Source organism: Phlebotomus papatasi, chromosome 1, assembly GCF_024763615.1.
Source record: "Phlebotomus papatasi isolate M1 chromosome 1, Ppap_2.1, whole genome shotgun sequence".
Classification (NCBI taxonomy): domain Eukaryota; kingdom Metazoa; phylum Arthropoda; class Insecta; order Diptera; family Psychodidae; genus Phlebotomus; species Phlebotomus papatasi.
In genome coordinates, this window is record NC_077222.1 from 101,682,242 (window position 1) to 101,702,249 (window position 20,008).

Genomic DNA, 20,008 nt, shown 5'->3' on the forward strand with positions numbered 1-20,008 from the left:
GAGGTGTCATTGAAGACCGTAAGTCAGTATCTCTTGCAAATTACCCTCTAGGCCGGTAAAAGGCCAAAAATCTACGTGAAAATAAAACATTTTCAAAAATAAATTAATTACAAACACTTTACCGATTGAATACGGATTAAAATTGTTGCAGTCGGATTGGAATTTCAAGACCTTTTATATTAATAATATAAATGTGGTTAAATCGATTAATAAAAAGGCCTTCCTGATTCCTGAGTGGTTAATTTTTGAGCTTCCCGAAGATGATTTTTCCTGTGACAGGTTTCAATTGACGAAATGTTCACCGAATCAGCAACAATACATGTATGAAAATTAATGATCACTTTTAAACAAATTCCAGTTAAGTCAGAAAGACATATCTCGGTTTAGTAAAGTTAATTCGCTAGAGAATACTGATTTCTAATAGGATCACAGAAAACCAGAATTTGAAAATTCATACTGTTTGGAATACTAAACAAAGAGAATTTCATGAAAAGTAACTTACGATCAAAATCTTAAACGACAAAATCCTTAAAAGACCAAAATCCCGATTATATCGAAATCTGGAAAAGCTAAAATCCCAAAAGTCAAAATCCAGAAAGCCAGAATCCTGGAAAGCCAAAATCCCAAATGAGAAAATCCAAGGCCAAAATCCCGAAAGGACCGAAATCTCGAACAGCCAAAATCGTGAAAATCTAAAGTCCCAAATGCCAAAATCATGAAAAGGCCAAAATCTGAAAGCCAAATCCTGAAAAAGGTAAAATCCTGAAACCAGAATCTCTAAGGATAAAATCCCGAAAGGGTCAAAATCCTAAAAAATCAAAATCACGAAAACCAAAATCCCGAAAAGCCATAATCCCGAAATGCCAAATTCCCAAAAGCCGAAATCTTGAAAATCCAAAGTTCCGAATGCAAAAATCCTGAAAAGGCCAAAATCTCGAAAGCCAAAATCCCAAAAAGCCAAAATCCCGAAAAGCTAAAATCTCGAAAGCCAAAATCCTGAAAAAGGCACAATCTCGAAAACGAAAATCTCGAAAGTCGAAATCCCAAAAGGTTCAATATCCCGAAAAACCAAGAGCTAAAATAACGAAGAACCAAGAGCTGAAATCCCGAAGAACCAAAATCCCAAAAGGGTCAAAATCCTGAATAACCAAAATCCCGAAAGCCAAATCCTGGAAAGTCAAAGTTTCGAAAGGGCCAAAATCTCGAAAGTTGAAATCCAGAAAGCAAAAATCCCAAATGCTAAAATCCTGAAAGCCAAAATGCAGAAAAGCCATAATCTTAAAAGCCATAATCCTGAAAAACGAAAAATCCCGAAAGTAAAAATCCCTAGAGTCAAAAATTCCGAAGACACAAAATCCCGAAAGCCAAAGTTCCGAAGGGGTCAAAATTCTGAACGACAAAATCCCGAAAAGCCAATATCCTGAAAAGCCGAAATCCTGAAATGGCCAAATCCAAAATGCCAAAATCCCGAAATCCAAAAACCCGAATTTTTGAAAGTATCATAGCTATTCCCACCATTGAACCTACGCTTGATGAAAGCAAAGGGAATGTTTTTTGGATTCCACGCATTATCCTCCGTATAATTTCGTCCCTTTCAGGATATTTACCTTTCATGATTTTGGCTTTCAGGATTTTGGTCGGCACCGAATTGTATATACTGCTGTTTCTTTAAGTTCGAGCAGTATCTATTTAACTTTAAAATCAGTTCTAAAGCTAATTATTTCTTCATCGAATAAACCAAACTTTGAATTCGGTTTTTGAAAGGTTTTATTAGTAATGATGTTCACGCTTACATTTATTGTGAAAAATATGGGTAAAAAATCTTTAATATTTTGTTTAGTGCCCAATACATCCTTTAATGATTCATTTTAGTTAGTATCTTGTTGCAAATCAACTTCCAAGCCAATATAATCAATGAACTTGTTCCAATCAATGACACTTCCTTTGTCCTTATTCGACTCTGCATTATCAATTTGAAAATATCTGCAAATCGTTATGATCTCATGGGTATTTGTTGTTTCTTTGAGTAAATCTATGAGCATATCCTTCATCATTTCAAAAGTAGCCGTTAATACGCCATTAGGATGCAATGTAAGTTTTGGAATGTATTTTGCAATGAAGGTTTTGTAGTGAGGTCTAATGGCCTCACGGATTTTAGCCATAATTGTTTGGATGTTGGAAAAGGGAAACACATTTTGATGCTTTTCCATGTAGTCAAAGACATGGCAATCTGCCGATACGACTTCAAAGATGTGATCGGACAATTTAACTCGGCTGCCAATGTAGAAATGTTGTGGAGTGTAAATTCGAGGACGAGCTGAAGATCTTAGATTTTGATTTGGCAGGAAAAATTGTCTTCGATGCAGAAATTGTCCACCAATGAAACCAAAATTTCTTATTGGTGTTTCATAGACGGAAATTGTTTCGTCGGAAAGGTAATAGTTAATTGTGAAAATTCTTTCTGAATTTTCTTTGATTCTTGAAATCATTTTAGCTCCAAATCGCAATATTTGATTCTCATTGGTGAGAAATTTCTTGGCATTTTCACGAGGTGGTTTCAATTCTAATGCCTTGCAGTTTTCTTCTGAATCCAGATGTGTTCCCCATCCATTGAATGGTGGCAGTTCCTTTTCTCTGAGTGTTTCTGATCTTATTAGATTTGAATCAATTGGTTTTTCGATTGGGGTTAGCCCTTCGAGACCATACTGAAATTTAAATATTTTATTTGTGATTTTATTAAAAATGAAGAATAAATGAATTTGTACCTTTTCCTTGTAAAAGTTTTTGGTAAATTGATCGCAATCTGTAAGGATAACATTCCGTCCGAATACGTTCAAAGCGTTCCCGATCATAAGATCCTTTTCCGTATAGTAAACATCTTTGTCATGGAAAGCTTTTGAATCTAGAATAAAACGGCCATCGGATAGGCCTCCGCCAAAAACGTTCAAAACCGTATTTGCTGATTGAAAAGCCATATCAGTGATGGATGAAAAATTCTTTGGAAGTTTCATTCGTTTTAGAAATTGCGTAGTTTCCTCTCGTCCGGTATTACACGGTAGATTCTCAATGATTTCTACGGTATTGTCAGAGAGATAGAATAAGACAGTAAGATCCCTAACGTAGCCAAAATCTATTTCCGTATTATCCCAAAATGCAGTAAATCTTAGTACTTTTCTATCGTTCTGAAGGAACTGAGCAAGTTTTCTAGCTTTAGGACAAGGATTGCGAACTGGTACAGTGGTTTGTCTTCTTCGAAGTTCGGTAACAGGGTCTGTAGGGGTCTTAGAACCTGTTGGAACTGCAATACCCAATTGGTTTAGAAAACTCCGAGTAAATTCATCACAATCAGTTATGTGATATTCCCGATTGAAAATCATAACAGGTTTTGCCACGTTAAAATCCAAAACCGATAGGAATTTCCGTTCAAACAAATCCCCTGCTGGAACCTTCTGTCGCTTTACGATACAACCCTGCGGGATACCAGAATCGAATTTCTTAGGTTCAATCACTTGAACTGTTCCATCTTCTAGGAAAAAGGAGATTCTAACACTTCGAATTTGATATCCGGAAAGATCCTCGACATTTTCCCGGAAATACCCATCGAAACATAAAACCCGTTTGTCGTACTGAAGCCAACCAGGGCTTAGGTTTTGTGCCATCTTTGGGGGATACAATTCTATCATCTCCACGGTGTCCTGCCTTCGTCGATCCGATAGGGTGGGAATTCCATTGGAATGAACCCATTGCTGGGATTTCTGGAAATTGTCCTTGGATACCTGAAGTCGAGAAATTAATTTTACAAATGGATATCTTTTAAATTGGTTATATTTGGACTATTACATCACGAAAACTATTTCCAGGGAACAGAGGTAGTTTACAAAAACGAGACATTTTATTTATTTATTTTTTATTGATAACAAGCACTATTAAGTTACTATGGTGATTGTTTAACCCTCAAGCGTGCAGGTAGGGACAAATTGAATTTGAAGAGATATAATTTTCTGAAAACATTTTTAATTTTATTAAAAAAAAAAACGTAATAATTTTTTTACCGCTTTAACGGTGCTATCACACTAGGATTTTTCACAATTTAATTTTAAATTGAATTTAGCAAATTGAGCATCAAAATTGCTAGAACCACTTGAAATTTTTCATAGCCAGGACACATATTTTCCGAGAAATTTGCTAAATTTAAAAAAGCTGCGCAGATTGCCAGTTGTTTCATTTCGTCATTTGTGATTTTGTTACATTATTAGAAAAATTAATGAGTCCAGGAAGAAATTTTCCTACTTTATGTAGGATACATGTTCAATAAAAATGTGTCTCAAGGTAAAAGGAAGAGATTGTGGGCCAGAAAATGGATCCAAGAGAGATCTTCCCACGGATTCATTGAAAAAATGTATGATGATATTGCAACTGGTGTTTTTTTTTTGGACACAACAATTTTCTTCGTATGGCTACTGAAGAATTTGAGGAACTACTTCACATAGTTGGACCTCATTTGCAATGAGGGTTCCTATACCGCCTAAAATTGGAATTGTTGAGCAATTTTAACATTTTAATTTGCTGAGTTGAAATTAATTTGAGCAACCACATTTATGCTATTTTGGTGGGCCAAGTATTAGTTTATATCAATAAATAAGCGAAAATCTATTAATTCAAATGATTTTTAATGCGAAATAACGCATAGGAACAATTCATCTGAAAATTAAATTGAATTTACAAATTGAAAAAAATCCTAGTTTGATAGCACGGTAAGGCATTGCGCGTATCCTTGCGTCCAGGACGTGCCTGTATGTCACACGGGGTAAATTTTTAGAGTGAATTAACAATTTCTGAAGTTTGATATGGTTCTAGCGGTCTCAGGGCTAACCCTGACAAGACCACCCTAAACGTTTTCACAAGAAAGTACAAACAGGAGAGGTATAAAGTGTCGAAATTCTTTGGAAGGAATCTTACCCTCTGAAAGACGCAAAATACCTTTTGACGTCCTTTTGACGAGTAGGGGAGACTGGGGCAAAAAGTCACAAAACGGATATTTTATTTTTTTTACAAGCTACTCGAGCCCTTCAAAAATATCTAATTAGCGCAGTTTAGGAAATTTACCGCTCTACAACTTTGTGAAAGTAATTTTCCTCTATTTTGTAAGGAAATACGTTTATCGAGCCAATTTCTAAAAGGTAATTTTGTGACTATTTTGAAAAATGCTGGGGCAAATAGTACCAGATATTGGGTATTATCATATTTTGATTCGCTTCATTAAGGGCTTCCGTAAATTTGAAAAATACCTAGAGGACATATTTTCATAGAAAATTTATTCCTCTACACCTTTTTAAAGCACAGTTTTCTCTATCTGAACGAGAAAAGCGCTTTTCAAGATATTTTAGAAAAAACACACAAGAGACTGCAAATCGTTTGACCAATACAAACAACAAGCGGCGAGACATGATAATGACGTTTCTTTTCGCCGTGAGACATCAGAAATTTCTTCGCTTTTTGTTACTTCTTGCTCTATACCTTTTGTTACTTTTTACCCCAAGTGGCCATTTTTAATAAAAGGATTTCTGGAGAAAAGAACGTCTGAGAAATTCTAAAATACATAGCGGATTCGTATTCAAAAAATACAAGTTATTTAGAAAATATTCACCAGTGCATCAATTTTGGAAAATAAGGAGGTAATAATTGTTATCTTCTGCAAGGAAAATATTTCAAAAATAGAGCTAAAAATTTCAATATTTTTTTATTTTCTAAATTCCTTGTTTGAATTCTGAGAAATTTACGACATTGAAGAAGGTTTATTGAGGCTATCTATGGGAAAAAAATTGAGCCGCTAGCTTTTTTATCTTGGAAGATATTGAATTTTGAATTTTTCGATTTGTGACTTTTGGCCCCAGTCTCCCCTACTGCTGAGTAAAGCGGTACTCTCTTGGGAAGAACTACCAAAACTGAAGCCGCCCGAAGCGGAAGATTGGCTGGTTAGGTACACACACAGGAGAGCTGGCAAGGACATGGAGTTCGTGGTTGATGGAGAGGTTGATCCTGGAATCTCGGCTAAGACTGAGTGTAGAGTTGGATCGTACACGGATGGAGCTGTTCGCCGCCTCCAAATCTATAGTCTAATCTAATCTAATTTAAGGGCTGTAGGAGGGCTGTCCGCTTTAGGGTTAAAACATTGAATCTTTATTCAGAATCACTCGACTGATACAACTTCTTTCTTCTTCCTGTAAAGTTCCCCTCTTCAAAGTTAACTTTCTTCTGGGGAACTTGCAAATACGAATTCTTTCGACTTTCGGTTTTACCCGTTTTACCCTCATAATCCAATTTTAAAATAGGTATGCTTGATTTCTTTTCTAAACGACTTGTTTCCTGGAATTTAGAATCCAATCTTATATCTACTAAATCTTCAAGACGTCTTACTATTCTATTTCTTACACTTAGGAAATTGTGAAATTTACTAATTTTACTATTTCTATCCCGTGCAATGGAAGTTTTTATCTTTTTGAAATCATCTGAAGACAGGGTTTTCTGATTAGGTTTAATGCCTGCGCTACGGAAAACGTTCTCAATTTTATTAACTGCAACAGCTTTAGGTAGTTCTTTAGTAATAGCCTTCGGCTGTGGTAAAGGTGTTACAATTTCGTCTTCACTTTCAGTATCATCCAGAAAACCCTTCCTTTTTATTAATTTTATTAAATTACTTGTACCACTTGTACTACTCTTTGGGGATTCTATTGAAAACTGCGTCAAATCTTCAGGTAATTCTTCTGGGATTGGGGTGATGTCTTTTGAAACTAAATCTTTCTGGGTTTTTATATCAACTTGAATTGTGAAATCTTTCATCTTTGGTTTTTTCTTAAGATTTGCTATAAGAAGAGCTTTTTCTTTATTTTGTTTATCTAGATCATCTAGGAGATGTTTAAGTTTATCATTGCTATCTTTGTAATACGATTCCAAGTCATTGTATTTCTTCTTCCAATCGTTGACTAATTGTTCGTTAATTTCATTATTTGATTGATTCCCTGCAGGAACAGAAAATAAATCTAATTTTGTCCTATTGAGAACTACACATTTCTTCTGAGACATTAAATTAAGTGCTTCCTGTAAGGTGTACTTGATATCCTGACTCTCCTTTTGGTATCTTTGCTTCTCAGTGGTCTTCCATTCGTCCATTGCATTCAATTGAGCTTTGAGTAAATCTGCCAATTGATACTGAGAATCCAGGATTAATTGACGATGGGACTGTATCTCGCTATTGCTTTCATCTTTATCCTTTTCTTCCTCGAAGTTTGTCTGAATGCCCATTGAGGCGTAAGAAGCTTTCTTCTGTGACTCTTTGCAATGTTCCTGTAACTCCTTTTCTGCATCATTTAGTTTTTGTTTCAGTTGCTTAATTTCCAATTCCAATTTTACATTAGCTACGAGGTTTTTGTCACTATTGATATCGTGCAGACACTGTGGATGTTTCCTCTCCAAGTGCTTATCCAATAAATCCGAAGTGATAAAGTTCTTTGTGCATTTTGAACAAGAATAAATTGAACTATCTTTTTCACTTATTTCATTTCTCTGAATCCTTTTGTGCATTCTCAGCAATTCCTCATTCTGCCTTTTGTAGGTTTTTAGCAATTTGTGCTTTTCCTTTTCGCAATTGTAGACATTTTTCCTCAAAGATGTTACAGTCTTATCGAGAAAGTCTTTGCAAAATGATAAATACTGCAAACCCAATTGAGCTAAGCAGAAGTACTTGGATATCCCTGAATCTAAGATAGAACTATTGAGCACTGTCCTCATGGGAGCTTCACAGAGATGAGGAATAACCGCTTCCAATCTCTCAAAATCATTATCATGTATAAGTCGATCTACATCATAAGTTCCTGGTAAACCAAAAAAAAACATCAATTCCAAGTGATATTTTGAATAAAAGACAGGTGCATTACCTATTAAGCGCCAATCCAGAATTCCTGTTTCCACTTCAGAAAGTCTCAATCCATACTCCCGAGCAATTTGAGGAAAATTGTGGTTCCACTTATACAAAGAATTATTCATTTCTCTGAATTTTTAAACTTTTCAAACTTTAACATGAAATCCTTGGATAACCAAGTCGAAAGTTAGCAAATTTACTCAGTAATTCAGCACAAAATTACTTCTTTTACTTCTCAAAACAGATCAATAAAAGACTTCAATAAAATAAAATATACCAAGGAATTCGGAAAACCCTTCTGAGTGCTTGAAAAATCGATTGAGAAGGCCAAACACTCTGTTGCTATGGCAGAGTAAGGGTTAAAACACATTGACGGTCGAAAGAATAAACCGAATAGCATGGTGTTATAGTTTTGCGGAATGCTCAAACCTCAACTTGTAGTAACACAAAAGTAGTTTTACAATAATTGTTTAATACCTAGAGTCATGGCAGAAGTATCTAAAGCGTTTTCACAGCGTTTTTCCATAGCGATTTCGTTCTTACAGGTTTAAGAACGTTTTGAACGGATTTATTGATACCATCCGATGACTCATCTTGAGATCCTTGTCAGAGAAACTCAAAAATTGTATTGCAAAAACGAGTAATCCAAAAATAGCTATTAGAAAATCTGTAAAACTCAAAGATTGCAATTAGAAACTTGATAAATTGAAAAAAATGTACCGTGAAGCCTAAGAAACCACAAAATTGCGTCACAAAACCTAAGAAATACAAATAATGAATCAAGAAACCCAAAAAAAGCATCACGAAAGCTGAGTAATCCAAAAATTCCGATCACAAAACTTGAGAAACCCAAAAATTTCAATTTGAAACTAAAAATATATAAAAAGGATGCATTGTAAAATCTAAGAAATTCAAAAATTGCATCATTAAACCAGAAAAACTTAAAAATTCTATCCCGAAACTTGAATAATGAAAAAATTGCTATCGCGAAATTTATGAAACACAAAAATTGGTATTCGAAACCAAAGAAATCCAAAAGATGGTGCAACGTTAAACCCAAAAATTGTATCGCATATCCAGAGCAACTCAAAAATTGTATCAGGAAACCTGAGTAATCTAAAACTTCTTATCGCAAAACCGGAGAAACCCAAAAATTTGAATTCGAAACCAGAGAAATCCAAAAAATGATGCAAAGTGAAACCCAAAAATTGCATCACTAAACCAGAAAAACTCAAAAATTGTATCGCGAAACCTGAGTAATCCAAAAATTCCAATTGCAGAATTTGAGAAACCCAAAAATTTCAATTCCAAACCAGAGAAATCCAAAAAATCATACAACGTGAAACCCAAAAATTGCAACGCGGAACCAGAAAAACTCAAAAATGGTATCGCGAAACCTGAGTAATTCAAAAATTCCGATCGCGGAATTTGAGAAACCCAAAAATTGGAATTCAAAACCAGAGATATCCAAAAATTTATCCAACGTGAAACCTAAAAAATTCATCGCAGACCTAGAAAAACTCAAAAGATCTATTGTGAAACCCCGAATAATCCAAAAATTCCGATCGCGCAATTTGAGAAACCAAAAAAATCAATTCGAAACCAGAGAAATCCAGAAAAATGATGTATCGTTAAACCCAAAAATTGTATCGCGGAACCAAAGAAACCCAAAATTGTATCGCGAAACCCGAGTAATCCAAAATTCTGATCGCAAAACCTGAGAAACCCAAAAATTGGAATTCAAAACCAAAGATATCCAAAAAATGATGCAACGTGAAACCCAATAAATTTATCGCAGACCTAGAAAAACTCAAAAGATCTATCGTGAAACCCCAAATAATCCAAAAATTCCGATCGCGCAATTTGAGAAACCAAAAAATCAATTCGAAACCAGAGAAATCCAGAAAAATTATGTATCCTTAAACCCAAAAATTGTATCGCGGAACCAAAGAAACCCAAAATTGTATCGCGAAACCCGAGTAATCCAAAATTCCGATCGCAAAACCTGAGAAACCCAAAAATTTCAATTCGAAACCAGAGAAATCTAAAAAATGATGCAACGTGAAACCCAAAAATTGCATCGTAGAACCAGAAAAACTCAAAAATTGTATCGCGAAATCTGAGTAATCCAAAAATTTCTATCTCAAAACCTGAGTAAACTCAAAAATTTCAATTCGAAACCAGAGAAATCCAAAAAATACATTATGAAATCCGAGAAACATAAAAATTGAATTAATGCAAAAGTTGAACCGGGTAACACAAAAATTAAAACGTGAAAACCTTAAAAAATGATAAATTTCTTCATGAAGTCTGAAAAGTCTGAAAAGTCTGAAAAACTCAAAAATCGTATCGTGAAACCTGATGAGGAATCCGAAAACCCCATCACGAACACGAATCGTGAAGCTAGGAGAAATCAGAAATCTTAGTCAGTAAAAATGGGAATTAGTTACCCCTTTTTATTGGTTAGTAACCAGATCACTATCAATTACTAACCGGTTAAAATCGGTTCAGACTTTTTCGGGATTCCAAGACCTTTCTAGTAAATTCATATTTGACTCAATGAGAACTCTTTATTGGAAAAGATTTAAGGCTATCTTTGCATATGGCTGAAGTATCAGTTCGGAAAATCTCCGCACTAGAGATTTAAGGGTTTAGCCCAGTTTAGTTAGCCCATAGTAATCCAATCCGAAGTCAAAATTTTCCAAAAATCTTGATCGATAAGAAATGAAAAGAGTTAAGTCTTATTTAGTGTTGCGTTTTTTTTATTGTTTTTTTTCGGAATTTACGGCATCACTATGTGCTCTAGAATGAGCTTGGTTACCGTTTCTATCTTCGACTGCTTACTGACCTGATTCAAGTGTGATTTCTTTCTGCGCTATTTTTCATATTTTCCTTAAATTTGTTTATTATTTTGTAACTTGGATTATATGATCTATGAACCAGTGGTTTCTACCGTTTACCTGGGGAGACCGGTTTTGCAGTCTCTCGACAGGCGCAGTGTAGTTAGTTGAAATAAAACTGAATTGAATTGAATCGATGGCAAAGCCTTTGATCTGAAACCAGTAAAAGAATGAAAAATATCGATGGTTCAGAATATAAAACGAATAAGTTGCGAATGGTCAACTTTACAGGAGACCGATTTTGAAGCTGACATTTTACTTTGAAACTCATATAATATTTCGATATAATATTCACAGGGAAGGTACAGGGTATATCAAGGAGTACCCGAAAAGCGAAAAAAACTAATTTTGCAAAAAAAGAACGACTTATTCAACGTATTCTGATAAGTCAATATTGCAAAATTTACAGCAAACTCCGGACTTATAGGACAGAAATATATTTATTATCAAATACGAAAATCATGGTGTAAATTTCATATTTTTTCAAATATTTACTTTAACGAAATACATTTTTTTGCATCAGTTTTAAATTTAATTTTTCGGATTTTCCTGGAATTTTTCTTTTCATGCTTTTTAGTAAAATTTAGTAAATCTAAATAGAAAATAAAATTATTCAGGATACCGTAGACAAGTGGGCTATGTTTCAATTTAATTTTTCTAACCCTTTTGGGCTTTTGGATTGCAAATGGTTAAAGCCCAATGTCAATTACATTTTTTTTATGTATATCTGCAATTAGATCACGATATTGAGATTAAGATTTGACGGTCGTCGTCGGTGTGTTTCATCGGTTTCATCCGTTTCATCCCTTATAAATAATTAAGGAATAAATAAATAAAAAAAAGGCGCAAAAATTTAAAATGCTGCATGAAGAATTTATTCAACAGAAATAGAAAATATAATGATTCTCTATATCAATAACAATTATATTTATTTACAATGCCATTCGTGTTTGCCAAGTTATATCGAGAGAGCCACTTATTGCTTATAAAGGTCAATGTTTATGCTGATGGTTTTTCCTCTGAGACAGCAGTAGCTCCAGAGGCCACAGAAGCTGTATCATCAGCTGGATCATTGCAGGCCAATGATGGGAACTTCTTGTACAGGGCAGCCCTGTATTTAGGATGGCTGATACCGTAGACAATTGGATTGTAGACGGCATTGGCCTTAGCGAAGAGTGATCCCCAGATAGTTGCAAGTGGACTAATTGGGGCACTCTCGAAGACACCAGTGTAGTTGATGATTAGGTAGGGTGTCCAGGCACAGAACCAAAGAGTAATGGTCATGAGAGCAACCTTAGCCAGTTTGCACTCGGCACTGGTGTTGGCTGCTTCGGATGATCTTAGGGAAGCGACATTCATCTTCTTGGCTTGTTCCCTCATGTTCTTTTCGTGGGCAGAGACAGCCTGGACAATGAAGAAGTAGGAGTAGATGATGAGGAGCAGAGGAGTGTAGTAGACAAAGACAGAGTACACGAGGATGTACGAGCGGCTCTTCCAGTCCTTGGTCAGATAGTCTGTGCCACAGGCGGTCATGTTACCCTCTGGGACATAGCGATTCCATCCGAACATGGGTGCAAGGGTCCAGATGAGTGCAAAGGCCCAGATAGCCATGATGCGCAATAGGGCACCATTGTTGGTCATGGGTTTCGCTGATAAACCCTTCACGATGACATTGTATCGGTCAAAGGCAATCATAGTCATAGTCCAAATTGAGCCACAGCCAAAGAGTGATCCCAACATGGCATAGATCTCGCACATGAGCGGGCCATATGTCCAGGTCTCGTGGTAGCAGTTGATCACCATTGGTGGTGCCATTGTAAACATCATCAGGAAGTCCGAGAAAGCCAAATTGACTACGAGGAGATTTGAGGGTGTTCGGAGTGCCTTAGTTGTGGTGAAGATGTAAATGACACAGCCATTGCCGATGCAAGAAACAAGTCCTAATACACCAATTGTAAAGCCCAAAATTGCGTGCCAGAGTGGATTCATTGGAGGAAATTGATACCAATGTGCGTCGACCTAGGAAAGAAATTAGGTTTAGATCGGGTTGGATGGGTAAGTCGTTGTTGAGTCGGCCATGTTGGAAGTACTCGTTTCCTATTGGCTAAGAGTTGTTTTTCCGTTAAGGAGAGGGTTTATGACCTAATACCCCAGACAATTACGCTAGGCCGTCTCTCGGCTTAAGCCTTATTTGTCCAGCACGTTATGATAGGATCCACATGGGGTAAGGGCCTTGATGGACCTGAGTTAAACTACTTTTCCATCATTTTCCACTAAGTCCGTTAGTGATCATTCGGGAACTGGACCAGGGCCTAGCTTATGCCCTTAAGGCTCAAGTCTGAAACCGCTTAAGGTTGGGTATCACGGGTATCACTCACCATGTGTAGCATTTCTGGTGGGACTTTATCCACTACGGTCATGTTTCCGAATCCACCGGAACCACCAGCTCCTCCTTGCCATCCGGCGGAATAGGCACTAAAATGAGGCTCAGCAAAGGCTGCCATTTTTGTTTTTCAAATTTTGACAATTTGAAGATTACAATTCAGAATAAAATCTCAGTCCTGAAGAAAATCGCGTTATACACGAACTACTCCAGTCCTTTAGTGAGAAAATAACTACCGAGACTAACCAACCAAGGTAACTCAATTGGTTCCAACCATATTCTTCCCTTATATACCTCAACGTTCTCCTCTATTTGCTATTAAGATTTCCCTAATTGAATTATAAGTTTCTCTCTTTGCGCAAAAGACAGGTAATGTTTATTCTTAGCTAAAGAGAAATATTCAGTGAAAATGAAGTTATCATACTTAATCTCTTTAAGGTGCATTCTTTTCTAATTGGATTAAATTGCTTGAAGTCCACTTTGAAGAGTAAAGAAAAGTCACTTTTGTGTGCATATCACAGATATGTGACATATTTTATTTTGGTTTAATTTGTCCAAAGTGTTTTGTATTTATTTCTAAGTTTTATTTAAATATATTTAGATCCGCGGGCTATAAAGAAGTTTAAATTTGAAAGTAACTGAAAGCCCCATTGCCTACAGATGGCTGTACGATATTATCAACGAATATTTGAATTTCGAACTTGTCCGGATTATGCAATATGTGCATTTCCAATTAAGGTTCAATAAGTGTCTGAGGCCTAAACTATTGGCAGTTTGCGTCTATCCAATTTAGCTAAATATTTGCCATCTTTAACACATGTGTATCGCCTTCTATATAATTATCACGAATTTTTTTTCTGACTCACGACAACGTATTTAGAGAGAGATTCATTCAATCTCAGTCAGAAGTCCAAATCAGGCGCGTGTTTTACCTCAAGTGGAAGAATTCGGCTCTTATTCTCATTCATTAGTTTTTTTCCTACTGCGCAGTGTTCTTAAGTGAAACTTAAATTACTTTCTTAATCACAATGAACGAAGACAATATGTGAGTAAAACGTGTGATCATTTGTGGTGATGGTCCAGTTACTAAGTGCTTTCTTCGAGTTATTTTGCATAGACCTTGATATTAAAATATCCAATTTGAACTCCCAATTTTACATTCAGATACTCATTGAGTAGCAATGGTTCCCAAAACCAACCCCCTAGGTCCCCTATACCACCTAGAAGACATCAAGAATCCGAAGAGAATTTTTCGAATTTCCGATTGGTTCTACCTCAGATCCTAGCAGTAACGGTTAAGAACGTTCTTCTTTTTGGGTATGGCATGACCCTTGGATTCCCAACCATTGTCATTCCTGCCATTCAAGGTGGTGAAGGACGTGAACCTACTCAGGATGATAGACTTTTGCTCAACAAGGATGAAATCTCCTGGTTCAGTGAGTTTACCTCCCATAAAACATCTCTTAGAAGATCCAACGTTCCTTCTCTTCCATTTAGGTTCGATTAATTTAATTTGCGTACCACTCGGATGTATATTCTCTGGGAGTATTACACAACCGATTGGACGAAGGCGAGCTATGCAATTGGTTAATGTGCCAATGCTAATGGCATGGCTAATTTTTCACTTCTCCACCGAAATTTTCCATCTCTACATAGGGCTGTGTCTTGCTGGAATTAGTGGAGGACTTTCAGAAGCACCCGTTTTAACCTACGTCGCTGAAGTGACTCAGCCCCAGGTTCGAGGGATGCTACAAGCAACTGGATCATTCTTTACAATCTTGGGTGTTTTTGTTCAATTTCTCCTGGGCACATTTCTCAAATGGCGCTCAATTGCTCTTATAAGCAGCTCTATTCCCGTCCTATCTATTATACTCTTGTTCTTCATCCCGGAAAGCCCTCATTGGCTCATTCAGAAAAATCGCCTTGTAGATGGAAAGAAGAGCTTAGCCTGGCTCAGAGGATGGGTCCCAGAAAGTAGAGTGAGTTCTTTTTTTTGGGTACAGGGTGCGTCAAAAATTCCTGGACAGGTGTCGAAGGTTTCAGACGAGAAGTTTAGCTCAGTTCGATAAGGTTTTGATATTTAAAATAACAAACATGTGATTTTATTTCATTTTTTCCCTTATGGTGCTGTTCCAATAAAACAGTTACTGTTCTCAACTGTTTGGTGCTTTCAGAACGGCGAGAACTGGAGAAAGCAGTCGAGACAGGAACCAACACAAAGAAAAGTCGATAATGCAGAAGCACTTGAGAACAGTAAAGTGCTAAACACTGAGAGAAATCCGAAAAAGTCAAAATAACATTCCGGAAATGTTAATTTTACCCTGCAGTATTGATCCGAAATCGGTGTAAATATTACCCTTTTTAGGTGTATTGGGCGTTAAAGTTACCCTTTTTTCATGTTGATTTTACCCTCAAAAGGTGTAAAATTAACATTAAAAAATGTTAATATATTTTTACACCTAAAAAGTGTTAAAGTTATGAGGAATAAAAGTTAATCGCACCCTCTTTTTTTCTCACTGAAAACAACGTGTTCAATTTTCATTAGAATAGCACCATTATCCCTTTATCTAATTTTAAGTGAAAATTGCCTAAAAATCTTGCTTAGACTTTTGAATTCTATAACGATAATCGTTGTAAAATTCAACTTCGGTTGAAGAATGTTCCCAATAAGGTGGAAAAAGTTGTAGAAAGTAACACTCGGTTGAATATTACAACAATTATTACTATTTGAAATGGGAGTGACATTCTCATTACCTAAGATGATCGTTGTAAAATTCAACTGTCTGTTGAAAAATGAGCAAATCGACAACAAGAGTTGTTGAAATCAATGCTCAGTTGACTATTATAACGATTATCGTAGTTAATTGGAGGGATATTCCGATTACACAGGATAACCGTTGTTAAACTCAACTCTCGGTTAAAAACATAAACAATAAAATAGCGCAATTTTCAGAAATCAACTCTCAGTTGAATATTACAACGATTATCTTCTGAAATTAGTTGCATTCCCATTACCTACGATAAGCATTGTAAAAAATCATTTTTTGGTTGAAAAATGAACTAATCAAATCACAGAAATTGTGGTAATCAACACTCAATTGAATATTACAACGATTATCATATGCTATGAGAATTAAATTTCCATTACACAGGATAATCGTTGTAAACTTCAACTTTCGTTCGAAAATGAAAATAATAAAATAGCACACATTGCAGAAAAATTTCTACAACGATTTTCTTATGTAAGGTCAGTATTATTCCCATAATATACGATAATAGTTGTAAAATTCAACTTTCGGATCAAAAATTATCCAATAATATAGCAGAAATTAAAGAAATCAACCCTCAGTTGAATATTAGAAGGGTTGTCGTGTGCAGTGAGAGCGAAATTCCCATTACACACCATAATCGTTTTAATATTCAACACAGAAGCTGAAAACTGAACTGCTATCTCATTGTTTCATTTTAAATCATAATTTAATAACATCATTGATAAATTTACCTACTTGAACCCTGATGTGAAATCTCAATGCAATTTTACCTCATGATGGAAGGATCAGTCACTCCCCGGTGACTGTCCAGGAGCACCGATTTATTTACGAAAAATCCCTAAATACACGCAGAGGTTCCTTCCTTGCTCCGAGTATGATTATCATATCTAATGGGAGTAACACGAACACGATTATCGTGGCAACCTATCCAAGGATTATCATGGCAAATAGTAGTCGATTTTACAACTATTATCATTTGGGAAACACAGGAGAAATTTCCTACTTGGCTTCTCAAAAATTTTAGGATAATCGTTGTAATTTTAAATGGTAATCGTTGTAAAATTCAACTGAAAACGGAAATTATACATTTTGCTATGATAATCGTTAGAAATGGTACTACAATAACGAGTTACTCCTACTACGCACGATAAACGTTGTATTTTTGAAAATTCAGCTAAAAGATCTCGATTTAAAAATACTACGATTATCCTATGTAAAAGGAGTAATATGATTCTCATAGTAATATTTCCAATGATTATCGCAGCAAAAGTTCAACATTACAATGTTTATCTTGTGAAATTTATTTGCATACTAATTAGCCAGTTGATATTTTCTAGTTGAATCTACTATGATATCCATTGGAAATATTACTACGATATTTTAGTTACTCCTATTACGCACGATAATCGTAGTAAATTTATTGCACAGTGGATTATCGCTGTACTTTTGAAAATTTAACTTAAAAAAATAAACTAGATTTTGCTGTGTGTAACTGTATGCACTGTGAAAAATATTGTGATTATTCTGTTTAAAAGGAGTAACACGATTCTCGTAGTCAATTTCCAAAGATTATCATGGCCAGTAAATAAATTTTACAATGTTTATTTTTTGAAATTAATTGACACAGTAATAACGAGTTGAAATTTCTTAGTAGAATTCTCAAAAATAAAGGATAATCGTTGTAATTTCAAATAATAATAGTTGTAAAATTAAATTTTCAACTGAAAATGAAAATTATATTTTCTACTATGATATCCGTTCAAAATATTACTAGGATATTCTAGTTACTCCTATTTTGCACGATAATCGTAGTAAATTTATTTCACAGTGGATTATCGTTGTAGTTTTGAAAATTAGTAAGGGAATTTCAATACGCTTTTGCTGTGTGATAATTCTACGATTATCCTATGTAAAAGGAGTAACGAGTCTTACAACAATTATCAAAAATAGAACGATAATCGTTGTAAATCTAATTTTGACTGGAAATGAAAGTTGTATGTTTTCGTATGATAATCGTAGTAAATTTATTTCAAGTAAGTTATTGTTGTCCTTTTAAAAATCAAGTAAAGAAATCTGAGCTCGGTTTTGCCGTAGGGGGAAGTGGGGCACCTTTGAAATTGGGATTTTTCATCTATTTTTAAATAGGATTGAGCCTTATCGTGATATAATTTAGGTGCACAAACAGACGGAAAATCTAAATTACATTATGATATGGCTCAGTTCCACTTAAACATAGAAGAAAAATCCCAATTTCAAAGGTGCCCCACTTTCAAAGGTGCCCCCCATCCCCCTATAGGGCTGTCCAGGAAATGTTGATGTACCCTGCAGAACAATCCAATCATAGAATTAGTACCTAATTAAATCTTGCTTTTAGGTGCACGAAGAATTTACAGACCTGTGCAATTCAGCCAAATCTAGGCAGAGTTCAGAAGAAGAACACAACTGTTCCTCTAATTATGAAGTGTACTTCAAGAAAACGTTTGTCTGGCCTTTTGCCCTTATTGCCTACACCTTCTTTATAGGGCATTTCTCCGGTATGACAACTTTACAAACCTATGCTGTGCAGATATTTCACACTCTGAAAGCTCCTATTGACAAATACTATGCTACGATGCTCCTTGGAGTTGCTGAATTACTAGGAACTTTGCTATGTGTTATCCTTGTTCATTTCACAGGGAAACGCCCTTTGGTGTTTCTATCAACAGTTGGTTGTGGATTGTGCTTTTTAGCAACAGGAACCTATACGAGTTTTCTTCATCTTATTCCTGGAGCAACTATTCACAATATTGTGGCTAATGTATCAGAAATTGAGTCTGAAAGTGTTGATGAGTTAATTGCTATGAATATTTCTGTGCTTCCACTGCCGATGAATATGCCGAATATAACCGATTTTGATGTTTACGATTTTGAGGAAAATCTCACTACCACGGATGAATCTTACTTGCAAACGGAGAACTTTATGGCAGATTCTATGAGATTTGTACTCAATGAATCGGATTATACTGAAGCATCATCGGAGATTAATGAGACAGTGTCCGATGATGATAAAACCTATAATATTCCTGATAGTATTATTATTAATTTGCCAGAGCCTAAGCACAATAACTATTTGTGGATACCACTGACTTTACTTTTGGGCAGCGCGGTTCTATCGCACACGGGGATTCGGTTAATTCCTTGGATGTTGGTTGGAGAAATCTATCCATCATCCATTAGGGGTTGTGCTTCGGGAATATCAGGTGGTGCAGGATATGTCTTTGGGTTCTTAGCCAATAAACTTTTCTTGGGGATGGTGGGCACTTTTACCCTGAATGGAACCTTTTGGATTTACGCTTTTATTGCATTAAGTGGTGCCCTTATCTTGTACTTCACCCTTCCTGAGACAGAAGGACGCACATTGTCTGTTATAGAAGAACATTTTGCAGGTCCTATTAATTTTAAAACAATGGCAAAAATCGCACAAACTGACAATGATAATGGAACCGAAAATACGGACAACAATAAAAATCTTCCTATCTATAAACTACCTCGTACTACGTCACATCTCAATATTCCTGAAATTTATATCACTCGACTTTGAGGAAAAGTATTGTTTATATTTAGAGAAATATCTGGGTAAACATATCGAATAAAAGCTACAATTAAAAATTTAATGTGTTTTCAGTATTGGAATATATTTATTCCCTTCCGTGATTTAGATATTTATCTTGCAATATATTAACTTCTAATTTGTGGAAAAATATCCTCAGTAAACATTATTTCTCTGTCACGTTAAGTGCTCTGCTTCACTTTTTTTTATGAAAATGGATTTTTTCAAACTAAATGATCAGAAAATTAAGACATTTAGTTATAGTGAAAATGATACTTTTCACAGAGCAATTTATCCAGGTTTGTAAAAGTGGAACGTTTGAATACTCTGATAAAAAAAGCATTATTAAGTTGACAAACGTTTTGGTAATTTTTTGTCAAAAGGATGTTGTTTACTGATTTGACAAGAACTTTTTCTACTCTGAAAAAATGTTTTGTCAAATTAACA

At 35.4% G+C, this 20,008-nt stretch overlaps 5 protein-coding genes across 5 annotated transcripts in view; 2 read left to right on the forward strand and 3 right to left on the reverse strand.

The window, feature by feature from the left end:
- LOC129810139 (TBC1 domain family member whacked) overlaps positions 1-20,008 on the forward strand; it is a 147,992-nt gene that overhangs the window by 7,155 nt on the left and 120,829 nt on the right. The gene's annotated exons all lie outside the window — the stretch shown is intronic.
- Positions 1,869-3,840, reverse strand: LOC129809704 (EF-hand domain-containing family member C2). Its single transcript, XM_055859741.1, has 2 exons — positions 2,766-3,840; positions 1,869-2,705 (listed from the first exon to the last, which is right to left on the reverse strand). The coding sequence occupies exons 1-2, from the start codon at positions 3,681-3,683 to the stop codon at positions 1,869-1,871; spliced, it is 1,755 nt and encodes a 584-aa protein (XP_055715716.1). The 5' UTR covers positions 3,684-3,840.
- On the reverse strand, positions 6,181-8,043 carry LOC129809714 (cilium assembly protein DZIP1L). The gene is made up of 2 exons (XM_055859750.1): positions 7,935-8,043; positions 6,181-7,871 (listed from the first exon to the last, which is right to left on the reverse strand). The coding sequence occupies exons 1-2, from the start codon at positions 8,041-8,043 to the stop codon at positions 6,181-6,183; spliced, it is 1,800 nt and encodes a 599-aa protein (XP_055715725.1).
- On the reverse strand, positions 11,671-13,496 carry LOC129810142 (opsin-1-like). Its single transcript, XM_055860442.1, has 2 exons — positions 13,197-13,496; positions 11,671-12,837 (listed from the first exon to the last, which is right to left on the reverse strand). Exons 1-2 carry the CDS (start codon positions 13,320-13,322, stop codon positions 11,818-11,820), a joined length of 1,146 nt encoding a protein of 381 aa, XP_055716417.1. The 5' UTR covers positions 13,323-13,496; the 3' UTR covers positions 11,671-11,817.
- On the forward strand, positions 13,649-19,620 carry LOC129810117 (facilitated trehalose transporter Tret1). Its single transcript, XM_055860403.1, has 4 exons — positions 13,649-14,246; positions 14,366-14,637; positions 14,699-15,180; positions 18,347-19,620. The coding sequence occupies exons 1-4, from the start codon at positions 14,230-14,232 to the stop codon at positions 19,550-19,552; spliced, it is 1,977 nt and encodes a 658-aa protein (XP_055716378.1). The 5' UTR covers positions 13,649-14,229; the 3' UTR covers positions 19,553-19,620.

Excerpts from the sequence above, each read along its gene's own strand:
- LOC129809714 (XM_055859750.1), bottom strand. The coding sequence starts at position 8,043 with ATGAATAATTCTTTGTATAAGTGGAACCACAATTTTCCTCAAATTGCT. Across the intron at positions 7,872-7,934 it reads TCTGGATTGGCGCTTAATAG|GAACTTATGATGTAGATCGA; the intron begins GTAATGCACCTG and ends TTGGTTTACCAG.
- LOC129809704 (XM_055859741.1), bottom strand. The coding sequence starts at position 3,683 with ATGATAGAATTGTATCCCCCAAAGATGGCACAAAACCTAAGCCCTGGT. Across the intron at positions 2,706-2,765 it reads AAAACTTTTACAAGGAAAAG|TATGGTCTCGAAGGGCTAAC; the intron begins GTACAAATTCAT and ends TTTAAATTTCAG.
- LOC129810142 (XM_055860442.1), bottom strand. The coding sequence starts at position 13,322 with ATGGCAGCCTTTGCTGAGCCTCATTTTAGTGCCTATTCCGCCGGATGG. Across the intron at positions 12,838-13,196 it reads CACCAGAAATGCTACACATG|GTCGACGCACATTGGTATCA; the intron begins GTGAGTGATACC and ends TTTCTTTCCTAG.
- LOC129810117 (XM_055860403.1), top strand. Across the intron at positions 14,638-14,698 it reads GGATGAAATCTCCTGGTTCA|GTTCGATTAATTTAATTTGC; the intron begins GTGAGTTTACCT and ends TCTTCCATTTAG. Across the intron at positions 15,181-18,346 it reads GATGGGTCCCAGAAAGTAGA|GTGCACGAAGAATTTACAGA; the intron begins GTGAGTTCTTTT and ends TCTTGCTTTTAG.